At 47.6% G+C, this 13,654-nt stretch overlaps 1 protein-coding gene across 1 annotated transcript; it reads left to right on the plus strand.

Moving 5' to 3' along the window:
* The first annotated feature begins 4,064 nt into the window (after positions 1 to 4,064).
* On the plus strand, positions 4,065 to 12,556 carry PRKRIP1 (PRKR interacting protein 1). Its single transcript, XM_023939147.2, has 6 exons — positions 4,065 to 4,217; positions 5,374 to 5,452; positions 6,835 to 6,935; positions 7,689 to 7,774; positions 9,442 to 9,509; positions 11,818 to 12,556. The coding sequence occupies exons 1-6, from the start codon at positions 4,098 to 4,100 to the stop codon at positions 11,931 to 11,933; spliced, it is 570 nt and encodes a 189-aa protein (XP_023794915.1). The 5' UTR covers positions 4,065 to 4,097; the 3' UTR covers positions 11,934 to 12,556.
* The last annotated feature ends 1,098 nt before the right edge of the window (positions 12,557 to 13,654 follow it).

Consider the following 13,654-nt stretch of genomic DNA (forward strand, 5'->3'; position numbering starts at 1 on the left):
GCATCTCCCAGCAGCTCCCCATGGCCTGTCATTCCCCCTCCTCTGCCTTCATCTCTCCTGGGAGACTGTGCCTCATGCTCTGACGTCGTATGTCTTTCTAGTGTGCTCTTTTCTGCTGAGAATCCCCTGGGAAAACTGGAGCATTGTCCCAGACTGTACTGTGACAGCTAAGCAGTGACAGACGCAGCTAACACATGGCTTTTGGGGGGGTGGAGGGAGCTGCTCAGCTCGGTAATCAGGCCATGGTTGTGTCATGATCCATTCACAAAAACATTCCCTCCCCAAAAGTCACCAGAGCCTTTTCACCGCTCCTGGAGAGCTCATCCATCAGGAGCTGGGCAGCTGGGGAGGTGACACTGAGGGCTGTGCTTTCGGGACAGCTGCTCCTCCTGCCTCACAGAAAGCCGTTCACACCTCAGCTTATTAGCAAATTGACTAATTACAGCATCAGTCTTGCTGGAAAACATCCCTTTCCTTTCACAGGGTGCCTGGAAGGGCAGGGGCAGGACAAAACAGCATCTAACGAAGAAATTTGATGGTGAAACAAGGGGAAAGCACCCTCAGCGTGTGGTTTGGATTCCATGCCAGCACTGCCCTCTGCCCAGGGCTGGAGAAGGACTGGGATGCAGGGATGCTGGACTGGGCTGCAGAGATGCTGCTGCTGAGCTCTGCCCTGGCACATACCATGAACAGGACAAAAATGCAAAGAGATTTCAGCAGTGCAGCTGCCCACGTTTCACGTGGGTGTTGGAGCTCCTGCCTGACGTGCAGGGTCTGTCTCAGCAGAGGATTGCAGTGCTTCCAGAAGGATCCCTTTGGTAGGAGAACTCCTCAGAAACACAAATGAGCTTCTTTGATATAGATCAGGGAGTTTTGTTGTTTGGCTCTCTCCGACCTATGAGAGCACTACCCTGTTCTAATGCAAATCTGCTGGCCCCAGTCTTGCCCAGATCACAGCCCAGCACTCTGATTTTGTGGGCTTTGTATTTTGATGAAATATTTTCTATTTTTGTATGACCTAAGTAACTGTCTTGCCCCACTCCCCAGATTTTTTAAAAGTAAATCATGCAGAATACAGCAAGGGTCTGCACCAGGTCCCTAGATGCATAGTTTGAGAGTGAGATGTTCCCAGGTCTTTTTCCCCACGGTTTTTGAAGGCTCTGCTGGATGACAGGCAAGCTGCCTGGTTGTTTCCTGGGGCTGAGAGCTGTGACTGGAACAAGCCACGTTCTGGGCAAGTGAGTCCAGCTGCTCCTTGCAGCCCTCAGGCTGCCATTCTGCCTTCCTCCCATGGGGACTGGCACGGGACAGCCAAGTCCTGGCAGCTCATCATTCACAGTCCTGCTGTGGGAAGCTGTGTGTTTGGAGAGGTGGCTGTGAGGAAGAAACAGGGCAAAACGCTAGGGATTAATTGTGCTTAGGACTCAGCAGAGAAAACTCAATCGATTTGCAGCAATTCTGCTTTGTAAAACGGTCTGTGGTGACTGAGAGGGGACAGGGACCTGCTGTAGCCTCTGCAACAGAGCTGGTGTCCCCCTGGCAGGGCTGAGTCCAGCCTGGCACTGGATGGGTTCTGTCCTGGTGGGCTGAAGACGACCCAAGGCTGGGAGAGCCGCAGGCACAGGAGCCAGGGAGCTGGCAGACAGCGTGGAGGAAGCTGTTTGCATTGCTCCAGCCAGGGCTGAGACTGCAAGGATGCCTTCCAGGACCAGCGGCCAGCTGGGAACTCAGCCAGCACTAAATTCACACCATTCTTTTACAAATCAGGTTGGTAAGACAAACACGAGACACAAACTAGTGTGATTTCCATAGCAACCTCAGCAGAGGTTGAAAAGTCTTTTGTAAACACAGGGCTGAACCTCAGGATCAGCTCCGATTTTCTCCACAGAAAGGGGAAGAGAATGGAGCCTTAATAAATTCAGGCCATACAAATGAACTATAAATCTCAGAAGGAGCCATTCCCAACCTCTCTGTTCCCCTTTCTGTCACCCTCTCCACATGCATAGCACGAAGCTGTCTGAAACCCAGAGCCCAACTTCCCAGCTCTGGCTTATCTCCATAAACTGCACAAAGGCTTATGCCCCTCTTCCATTGCAGCTGACCTTTACTGGCTAATTCTGTGACGCACACACAGCCCCAGCACATGCCATGCCATTTCTGTAGGGCCACAGCGACTTGAAACAAAATTTGGCTTGCAGTGGAGGCCTGTACTGCAGCCAGCTCTGGCTCCTCTTCCCCACCATGGCTTCCTCCAGCTCCGTCAGACAAGTGTGGATTTGGGTGTACCAGCCCTTGGCTCGTCCAAGCGCTGTTCCTGCAAATCCCAGGGGTGAATATGGATGCAAACAGCACAGCATCCCCCCCTGCTACCTGCCCACGTCTCCCAGCGCCCGGCCGTGCTGTGGGGAGAGCTGCTGCCGTTCATCACTGTCAGCAGACAAAGCCCGTGGGCCGCGCTGGTTAATGACCAAAGTGACACGAACAGATGGCGCAGGCAGCCTGCCACGGGGGCACCAGGAAGTGCTGTATCGCTTACACCCTCACGGGGAAGGGATTTGGCAGGGCTGAGGGTGCCAGTTGAATTTTCATCCTGCTCGGGCTCGGGCGGAGCGTGGCAGATGCCAGAGCTGCCTTGCTGATGCAGCCTGCTGGGGACAGAGCACAGCCCTGAGAACACGCGTGAGGGGACAGGGGACATCAGAGCTCAGCTTGGGCAGGAGCAGGATGCACGGCTACAGCTGGGACATGGGAGTGATGCAGGGAACAAGTTGTAGCTGAGTTTTTGAGTGTCTGAGGGAGGCAGCAGCCAGGCCCTCCTCAGGGCTGCTGAGCCATGGGATGAGGCTGGAGCACAGGCAGTTCCATCCAAAAACGAGACAGAGGCCTGTTGGAGTGAGCCCAGAGAAGACAAACCAGATGGCTGGAGGGGTGGAACACCTCTCCTACAAGGAAAGGCTGAGAGAATTGGGGATTGTTCAGCCTCAGAAAAGTCTTTGGGGTGACCTAATTGTGGCCTTTCAGTACCCAAATGGACAGAAAGATGCAGGAGGACTTTGAACATGAATTTGTAGTGACAGATGGGGGAACTGCTTCAAACTGAAAAAGTGGGTTTAGATGAGATATTAGGATTAAATTCTTTGCTGTGAAGGCACAGATAGCCCAGAAAATCTTTGACTGCTGCATCCCTGGAAATGTTCAAGGACAAGCAGGATGGAGCTCTGAGCAGCCTGGTCTAGTGGTTGGCATCCCTGCCCATATCAGTGGGTTGGAATAGGAAGATCTTTTAGGTCCCTTCCAACCCAGACCATCCTGTGATTCTATGAGGAAGAACTTCTTCGCTGTGTGGGTGATCAAGCACTGGCACAGGCTGCACAGAGAGGGTGTGTGGTGTCCCCCAAAAGCCTTCTGGCCACAGCCCTGAGTGCCACGCTCAGGGGACCATGCTGGAGCAGGGGGGCAAACTAGGTGACCCCAATGGTCCTTTCCAACATGAACCATAGTTCTGTGGCTCTGTGCCTTCAAAGAATCCCACTGAGGGTGGCAGAGCACTGGGAAGAATCAGTTTTTCAAGCTGCCCAGGAAGACCGTGGAGCCTCCCCATCTGCATTCCTGAGTAACCTGCTCTGGGTGACCCTGCCTTGCCAGGGGGATTGGGCTGGAAGAGGACCCTTCATATAATTTGGTGACTCTGCCTTCAGCCTCTATCCGGGCTGCAGGGTATGGATATTATGAGGGGGAATTTTTTCACAGAAGTGGTGACTATAAATTGGCACAGGCTGCCCAGTGAGGTGGTGGAGCCATGGTCCATGGAGGCGTCCAAGAAACGACTTGTAGCACAGTACTCTCGTTGACAGAGTGTTGATAGGGCAGAAGCTGGGCTCGATGACCCCAGAGATGCTTCCTCCGTGTCCCTCTCCCCTCATGGACCCTATTCCGTGGCTCTGGTGGCGCTGAGGGCCGCGCACGGGCATCCCTCACACGGGGGTCCCTCACACAGCTCCCGCCTCCACCCGGCCCTCACCGCACCCGCCATAACGGGGCCGCCCGCGTCGCGCGCCGTGACGTCACGGGGGGCGGGGCGCGGCCAGGGCCGGAACATGGCGGCGCCCTCGGCCCCGCGGCCGCCCCGGCCCCGCAAGGAGCCGCAGCCGCTCGTCATCCCCCGGAGCGCGGCCGAGGAGCAGCGCCTCCGCCTCGAGCGCCTCATGAGGAACCCGGTGAGGGCACCCGCCGGGGCACGGCCCGGGGCGGCGGGAGCGGAGAGGGACGCTGAGATCCCACCCGGGATCTGTGAGGGGAAGAGGGACACCGAGACCCCCACCCCATCCCGTGGGTCTGTGAGGGCAGATGGGCTCCCTCGGTGTCTGTGAGGTGAGAGGGACACTGAGACCCTCTCGGTGTCTGTAAGGGGAGAAGGATGCTGAGACCCTCACCTCTGGCTCTGTGAGAGAAAAGGGACTAACACCCCCTTTCCCCTTCTGCGGAGTCCGTGAGAGGAGAGGGGCCAACCTCCCCTTTCTCCACTCCGTGTCCGTGAGGGAAGGGAGGCGACACCCCCTCCCTGGGGTCTGTGAGGAGAGAGGGTCCAACCCCCCCATTCTTCCTTCCCGGTTCCGTGACAGGACCGACACACGCCCCCTTCCTCCTTGCCGGGTCCTCAAGAGGAGAGGGACCGACCCCCACCACTGTATTGCTGTGAGGGGAGAAGGACCTGTCTTTTCTGGGATGCTGTGAGGAAAGAGATGCTTCTCTGGGAACCCAGGGGCCCCTCAGTGCTTTGCCCACTTGTCTTTTCTCTATCCACCACTTTTAATTTGTGAGATCATGACCCTGGCCCTCTAACTGGGTGTTCTGATCCTGTCCTGAGGAGGTTTTTGCCAGGACAGTCCTCTCAGCCCCCGTACCGTGTGTGCTGGAACAGGCTGAGACTTCCCACACCATGTTCTTCCTCTGACCTTGCACCATGTGTTCTCCCTCCCCTGCTCTTCCCTGTCCTCTAGCTCTGGCATGGAAGGTGCACAAACACCTTTCATCGTTTCCCAGACTACTGAATTATGCTCAGTTCCTGTGAGTGCTTGGAGGTGCTGACATGCTTCCTTCTAGTTTCCGTGCTGAAAAAGAAGCACAGACACTCCTAATCCTCCTAGGGTTTGTTGACCTGCAGGCCTAAATGTGAGGGACAGAGAGGATCCCTTCTGATTCTCCTTTTCTGCCTGATCCCTGTGCATGAAGAAATTGCTGCAGCTGTGCTCCTTCTGAGATCTGTCAGTTGGAAGAGGCTGTTGTCAGACATATCCCACCTTTCAACAATGTGTTAAAATTGCAGACTTTGCTTCTGGAAGATACTGATGGCTGGTTGGTTTGTTCTTGCAGGAAAAGACTGTACCAATTCCTGAAAAACTGAATGAATGGGCACCACGGCCTCCCCCGGAGTTCGTTAGAGATGTCATGGGTAAAGATTCTGTTCTTCAGATAACTCTGGGGTCAGCCACAGTTAACTTAGAAAAGTGTTTAGCAGGAAAGGACAGAGGTGGTTTTCTTCTGCTCATTTTGCTGGAGAAAAGAGGTGTGAAATGTGCTTTGAGAGTTGATGTTTCAAGTTTTTTTTGGTTCTCTGATTCTACTTTTCTGCTGGCTGTCAGAATGTAGAGAGAACAAAGCCCATGGCACTGCAGCACGTGGGCTGCCTGCAGTGCAATAAGCTGCTGCTCTGGTGATGACAAGTAAATGATGATGAGTAAATCTGTCCTCTCCATGGATCTGAGAGTGCTCTAGAAGATTGGCAGTATGGAGTCCTTCTTTTGACTGCTTTGAGTCTGAATCTCAGGCTGTGAGAAGCAGGCACGTGCAGCAGGTTTGATTGTGTGTGCTCAGCTAGGGAGCTGGCAGCTGTGCCAGGACCCTGACCCAAATGCTCTGTGTACACTTCACTTCTCCCTGCAGGGATTAAATGTAGTAGCTGTGGTATAAACTGGCTGCATGTAGAAGTTCTGTCTTTCTTTGAGACCTCCATCCTTTCTAGAGGTTGACTTGTTCTTATTTCAGAATAATAGATCTTGGGCTCAAGTTTTTATACGCTTCTGTATACAGTCTGCTTATTGTAATTCTCCGTGGCTTTTTCAAATAGCTTTGCTGTGTGCTTGAGTTGAATTGTCTTGTTTTTCTGGGAGTATCTGATGTGCTGGGACTCTGTAGGTATCAAGAGCACCCCTGTTGCAATCCCAACTGCTGGGTTTTAGTTAGATATCTTTGAGGTTTGTATTCCTGTGCTTTCCCTTGGAAAAGGGCTCAGGAGAGAGAGGAAGAGTGGAGCACAATGCTTAAAGCTGCTGCAAGGCTTCAGCATGCAGGCTGATGTCAGGAAGAACGAGCTGTAAGGATTTAATATATGAAGAAACAGTTAAAAACTGTCTTGCATGGGAAAGTACAATTTCACCTTTCAGCACCTTTCTGCTGACCTTTATTTTGTGTTTGAGAAATGCTAAAAATTAATTTGAAGCAGCATCAGCAGGGTATTGTAATTCACCTCTGCCTGTAAGAGACTGGGGAGTGCATTTCATCTCCAGTTCTTTCCCTGCCTTAATGTGCAGCTAAGAGTGGGTTCTCCAGGGGGGTAACTGTAGGACCTGCAGTGACCCAAAAGTGTGTGGGTTTGCAGCTCACTCTGGGTTTTGGTTGTGGGCCGAGTTTAAAATGGTGACACACTCCATGTGGAGTTGGTAGATTTTCATCTGACAGTGCCCTTTCCTGTGTGCCATCCCTCAGCATCCAGCTGTTGTGATTTGTGAGCATCTATTTATCCTTTCTTAGCAGGCTGAACTCTTCCTGTTGCAGGTTCCAGTGCTGGAGCTGGGAGTGGGGAGTTCCACGTGTACCGGCACCTCCGTCGGCGAGAGTACCAGAGGCAAGATTTCATGGATGCCATGGCTGAGAAGGTCAGCACAACTCCTTAGAACTCCCCTCACCCCCAACTGTTTACTGTTCATTGCAAATCTGTGTTTTCTTTGAAAGTCATGTACAAATAATTCCGTTCTGAGCCACCCCTTGTCAGAGGAGTCTGTAGGAGTGTGTGATCCGTGGTGTCTGTGTCAGTACTGAAACATTTGGTGCTTTGTGTCAGACATGCTCCATCTCCTGTGTTCCCTGGGGTCCTAGCACGCAGTAAGGCCTCATGGGAATGTGTGTGTTCTCAGGCTGACTTGAGAATGCTTTAAAAGCTAGAAATCCCTGATAACAGTACCTTGCACAGACAGAAACAAAGTGAGGTGCCTGTGCACAGAATCCAGATGTTTCTTTTAAGTCTTGATCCAGTAGAATGCCCTCTCTTTCAGAAAACACTATTGATACATTCTCTCTTGGCTAAGTCCATATGTTAATGTTTGTGTCTCCAATTATTCATTTGTTTTTACTGAAACGTCCATTAGGGCAGAAGCCCAAGCTCCCTCATCTGCTCTGGTGAGGATTTCTCCCTCAGAAGGTTTCAATGTTTGGCTCAGGTTGCAGGTTAAAAATGCTGTCTGTACAGGAGTCATCCCTAGGAACGTGGCTTTGTATAAAGAAGCCAGACAAAATCTGGCAGAGCTCCCTTCTGTATTTTGCTAAAAGACTTCTCCCTAAAAGGACATGACTTTCAAAAGAAGTATTTTAATTTAGATTGTGACCAAAGTATGACATGTGATCAATTACAGCAAAGACTAGATGAGGAATTCCAGAAGAAACTGGAGAGGAATAAGATGATTGCAGAAGAGCAAACAGCAAAACGCAGAAGGAAGCGGTAAGGGCAGATTTTTCCCAGGAGGCTTGACATGGAAACCCTTACTCCCTGTGCCTCATCTGTAGCTGCATGCTCTGGATAAACACTGTCATTCTGTGTCTGCATCTACCAGCTGGGAAGTCTGGCTGTGGAAATTAAATTTGTCAGTGTCAATGTTTGGTTTCCAAAGGTAGCTGTAAACCTGACAGGCTTTGCTGGGGTGGTTTCTTTTCCATGCCTTTGCTTGCAGGATAACTTTGGACTGGTTGAGCTGCTTTTGCTGACACTGTGGTCTTGACTGCAACATGTCTTGCTGCATATTTGTTTTAACAGTGTCAGGAAAGGTTTGTGTCTATATCTGGCTTAAGTTTATGTCTGAATCATTTGATACCAAGCAGTTTTAGTGCAAAACTGGGTGCTGCTTCATGGGTAGGCTGCTTCTGCCTACCCCATTGAAATGCCTGGCAGGCCAAGTCTAATAAGTTAGATGGTAATACTAAAAAAATATTAAATCCGTCTTTCTTTGAAATTTTAGACAAAATGAAACAGTTAAAAGATTGATGCTCTCAAGAAACAGCCTGAGCATTGTGGTGACACAAGAATTCAAATCCCACTCTCTGTGTCCAGGATAGGTTTCAGAAATAGCAGGGAATCGTGGCTCTGCTCTTTCCCAGGGTCTGACCCTAAGCAGCCTCTCCCTTGCTGCTTTGCATGCTGTGGCTGAGAGCTGCTGTGGAAAGGCCTGTGTGAAGTGACTCACTGCCATGTTAACACAAAAGTGCACAACACAAACATTGTTGCCATCTTAGTTTAATTTAATGTGGTCCAACAGATGGCCAGCAAGTCAGATCTGGCCTGCTGCCTCTTCTCTGGCTGAGATGGAGAACAACTGTTCCAACAGCAGATGCTGCCTAAACACTAACACCTCCTTGTCCCCCTGCTATGCTCTAATGGTGTGGCTTTGCCCTCCAGGAGTCCCTCTAATTTCCCTCACCACCCTTCTCTGTCCTGACCCAACAGGTACAGTTCCTGACTCTCTGTTTCAAGAGCATTCAGTTATGCTGTTGAGAGAGGAGCATGTGAATGCCAGGCTGCTCTGCCTGCATCTGCCATTAACTTGCCAGGTTGCCTTTGCTGGCCAAAGAGAGCTGGGTTTTATGAATTGAAATTCCCTCTTATCCCTAGTGCTACTCCTAGGGCCTGACATCCTGAGAAAGTGCAGCCAAAGAGGAAGGTCAGAGCATACTGCACTATTTTTATTTTCTTCAATTGAAGTATATATTACTGGTGATCTTTTTTTCTCCCCAGTGTTCAGTTTCTGCAGTCTGGGTTTTAACACCATTTTCTCTTTCTGTTTATTAGCCTAGGTAGCTAAAATGTGGGGGCAGATTAATTTTTGTTCCATCTGTGTTCTTGGAGATACTTGTGTATCATAGTTCTGGTTGCAGTGAAGTCATGAAAGACTTTTTAAAAATCCATTAATCTAAAAACAACATAGAAAAGTTTCTCTTGATCATGTGCTAAGTTTACTCTTGCTGAATGTTCAGTTGAGGCCAAATTTAAATTGAATTTCTCTTCTGAAATCAGCTTTTCCAAGATGTCTGTAATATCTCCTTTATCAGTGTATGAATGTGAAGAAGCTTTACAACATTGGATTTTCCAGAGAGTCTTTTTTCTTTGCTTTATAGCCAGAAGTTAAAAGAGAAGAAACTGCAAGCTAAGAAAAATAAACTTGAACAAAAGAAGCAGGAAAAAGGTCAGTGAAATTTAGTTTACTTTTCTCAGGACTTGGTTCTGTTTCCTTATTGAATCTTAGAAGGTTTTGTTCCAGCCCCCCATCCCAAGCATTCTCAATACATGGATTAGAGCCTGAGCCTTAAGCTTGTTATTTTAGCTAATGTTTCAAAATCCTCTTTGAAAGCCATCTATGTTGAGATTTAATCTTACAAATAACTTGGCTGTTTGTGAATATTTTCCATTTATTAGGGGGAATTTTGGACAGAAAACTCTTGGTTTGTGGATGTTTTGCCCCAGCTATTCTGATGAGCTGCAGATTCAGAACCTCAGCAGCTCAGAAAGGCAGGATTGTTCAAGGCTGTGCTTTTTTAAAGTATATTTGGAATGTGTATGGGAAAATGGTAGGAAAAAAAAAGCACAGCTTGGGCAGCAAGAAACTGAGTTATAATTTTGTGTGTAAGAAATTGAGCCACCTTGATACCATCTGTTCTACAGGACTATTTCATTTCATAGAAATAAAGGTGAAAAACCTGACTGCCTCTGTTCTCCTGCAGTCTTGAAAAATTAATGTTCAACAATGTCAGTGTAACTGTTTGCTTAAACTTTTGCATACTTGTTGCTTCTTCTCTGTGAGTATATTTTGGCTCACTATTTCAAATAGTTGTCCCTTGTGAATTAGCACACAAATGGTTAATGTTAAAATTACAGCAGTTTCTGGTAATTCTGCTGGAACAGTGACTTGCCTGACAGTTCTACCTTATTTGTGCTTTGCTTTTCAGAATTGGATCTGTTTCAGCTGAACCACTGCCAGCCTCCCATGTAAACACGGGAGGACAAATTGTTAGGTTAATTTTACTTGTGACAGCAAGTGAATGTAGCAGAGTGAATTTTTTGGGTGTTTTGTTTTGGTCTTGTTTTTTTGGGTTTTTTTTTAAGCTACTCATTTATGAATTGTAACTGGGAGGAGAATTTAAGTATGAGTCAACATACTTTTGTTCATTTTGAGTGAGCAAACAGAATACCCATCCCTTAGGGAGTGGCTGGGAGAGAGGAGAGCTGGATCAGGGACTGGCACTGTGGTATGGGATTGACCTGTACCAGTTGTGGGGCTGGAGTGGTTTTGTTTGGCACAAGTTCCTGAAAGACAGAAACCAAACTCCCTGGTCTTTGCAACAGCTCTTAACTCTTTACAGTCTGTGGTTCTCTATATAAAATAATAATATCAGGGGGGAGAGAAGCCCCTCTTAGCCATTTTTAGTCAACTGATAACAATCTTTCTTTTTTTAGTTTTGTGTGCCCTGGGTTGTGTGATCTGAGAGGTTTTTTTTTAATTAATTAAAGTGTATTTGTTTGATATGGCAGGAAAACATTTGCCTTCCTTTTTTAATGAATAAATTAAACCTCTGAATTGCCATGTTTCATCTGTGTTGTAGTAAAATCACTAAGAATAAGGGTTGGCACTAAATGAGGTCAGCCGTTGAGGTTGTATTAGTGAACAAACTCCCAATAAAGGCTCAAAGTTCAGCACTTCACCACGCGGTGGCATCAGACCACTGAGCCTAAATCCCGCATGAGCTGCTCAGGACACTGAGAGCGTGACTGGGCCTGAGGAATAGGGAGAGACGAAAAATGGCTCTTAGATTCAGCTCCCACTTTATGCCATACCTCATTTTTATTATCGGTTATTTAATTTCTAGTAGATGTTACCTTTTTTTTTTTTTTTTAGCAGACTTCACAAGTTTTCTGTGACCCTTGTTAACTTTAGGCATATCTTAATGAGTTCCTGTACTGGCAGTATAGCAAACAGGCCTGTAAAAGTTTATGGCACCTCATGGAGTTTCTGTGAACTTGGATAGGTTGTAGGAAGATAATGATGATGATGAGTCTTGCCTGTGGCTTCCCAGTACTCTGTGTGATCCTTCAAAGCTCATTCCAGCCTGGAGAGGTGAGATTGGGAATGAGATAATCTATCACCTCAGTGTTTGATTGTCTCTGTTAGAAACAGTGTTCCAGAGGAGGTGGAGTTGTTTAATGATGGACGTGGTAACATTGGAGATAAGGGAATTCCCCAAGGGAGAATTTGATATTCTGAGCTCCTCATCACTCAGCAGAATTAATAGAAACTGATTCGTGCTCCCTGAGTATCTGGGACTGCTTAGTTGTGAGATGCTTAACAAGGAAGACACAGGGGAGTATGTTACCCATCTGTGCTAGTTAGCCTGACCTAATCCACATTTGCTGAGCACGTGAGAGTGTTTTGTTGTGAAATGTTTGGTAAGGAAGCCAGGTGGGAGCACCTCATCCATTCATCCTGTTTGTATTTGTAGAACCTGGGCAATCCCAAGAGCAAGGCAGCAGCGAGGATGATGAAGAGGATAGCAAGGAGGAGGAAGAAAAGGAAGATGATGCTGAAGAGCCAAGTTTTGTGATGGGAAGAGGATGAGGCCTTCCAGGAACAACTGGAAACACTGTTCATTGCTTTATATTCAGGAGCATGAAAGTCTTTCATCTCAGCCAAGCAGAACCCATTGGCGTACGTTACATCTGCTTAACGGGGCATGGCCTTCACGTCACAGGCCCGAGAGAAAATGATAGAGAAATGCCAAATAAGAGATTTTTTCTTAATTGCTTGTATAACTGCTGTGCAGTCTGCTCTAAGTTTGCTCTAAAGAGTCAGCCATAAGTCTCTATGACCCTAGAGTTCTTTCTAAAATGGCCCAGAGTGTTTTTCTGTCTGAAAGCTAAAACATAACTATTACCATTTAAGGGAAATATTACTGTGAAGGCTACGTATTCTACTTATCTTGAAGCTGGTAGCAGTGGGATACATGAATCTAGGGGAAGAGTTTAACCTGAAGTAGAAAAGTGGTCTGTAGCCAGACTCTCCTGCACTGTGAGTGTTCTGCATTTGGGGTTTTGTATGGGGTCATCTCTAACCCAAAGAAATCAGTTTATGTTGCTAGACAAGTTCTATAGATTTTTAATCAGGATCCCTTTTTTAATGCTAAAACTTTCCCTATTGCTTTTCTTCCATGTTTTCTAAATTAATAAAAGGGATGTGTTGGATTGTTCTGTCTTCTATTTTTCTTTTTGGAAGAGGATGTCAGTAAAATAAAGAGATGCTGCAGTGCTGCAGGAAGGGACAAAGAGATTGAGCGATATGGCACACATGAAAATATGGAAAAAGGTGTTAGCTGCATGTCACTTTTTGCTTTTGAATTGGAACAATACCTTTTCCCAGAGATTGTGTGTAAAGCTTCCGAATCCTGTGGCAGAAAGGCTTGGAATGGAATCATTTTGCTTGTGCTCAGCTTCCTGTAATGACACCTGCCTTTCTCTCTGCTTGAGCGCTCTGCTTTGCACTTTGGATTCCCTGGTAGGAATTGTAACATCTCTCTATATATTTACTTATTGGTGCTTAAAGCATATACAGTGGTGGTTTTACTTGTAACTCTGGTTTTTGTCTCTTCAGTGTATCTTTAATTAGAAGTGCCTGCTGGCTTTCAGACATGCTCATCCCAGAGCCTTGCATCCAGAACGCGGTGCTACTTCTTCTCAAGCCTTGGTTAATGCCAAATTATTTTAAGCAAAAACAGTAAAAAGGGAGAATCTCTTTTTAGATTTCGCCTTTGTTGAATAGTGCTGCCAAAAATCCTGCTTTTTGTCTGAGCTGGCTTTATGTAACGGCTTCTCCATGGTATTACCGTGGTGGCCTGGAAGCCAATGTGACCAAGTGCAAGTGATGTTTGTGCTTAGTTCCCCTGTGCATAAACAAGGGCTTCAGAGCTGGATAACTTCTGACCTGCCAGGTCCATATCCTCACTGCCCTTCAGGTTAGACATCTGCATGGAACTGTTTTCTGCTCAGTCTCCATGGGGGCAGGTGCTGCAGGTTGTTGCAGTGTTTCATTCTGATGCAGGATTCATTTTCACTGTGGTGAGATTAGTTACGAGCATTGCTCCACATGAATCCCCCTCAGGGCAGGCAAACGCTGTGAATACTGTGTTGCAGGATAAGCCACAGAAACGTGAGGGTTTTTTATGGGCAGAGAAGAATTGAGAGTCTCACAAATAAAGATGTTCTGCCTCTGAGCTTGTCAGGCCTTTGAGCTGAGTAAGTGCTGTTCTGCATTAAGCAGAGCAGATACTGCTGAGTGAGGACACG

The sequence above is a fragment of the Cyanistes caeruleus genome, chromosome 21 (assembly GCF_971803275.1).
Source record: "Cyanistes caeruleus chromosome 21, bCyaCae1.hap1.1, whole genome shotgun sequence".
Taxonomy (NCBI): domain Eukaryota; kingdom Metazoa; phylum Chordata; class Aves; order Passeriformes; family Paridae; genus Cyanistes; species Cyanistes caeruleus.

Excerpts from the sequence above, each read along its gene's own strand:
- PRKRIP1 (XM_023939147.2), top strand. The coding sequence starts at position 4,098 with ATGGCGGCGCCCTCGGCCCCGCGGCCGCCCCGGCCCCGCAAGGAGCCG. Across the intron at positions 4,218-5,373 it reads AGCGCCTCATGAGGAACCCG|GAAAAGACTGTACCAATTCC; the intron begins GTGAGGGCACCC and ends TTGTTCTTGCAG. Across the intron at positions 5,453-6,834 it reads GTTCGTTAGAGATGTCATGG|GTTCCAGTGCTGGAGCTGGG; the intron begins GTAAAGATTCTG and ends TTCCTGTTGCAG.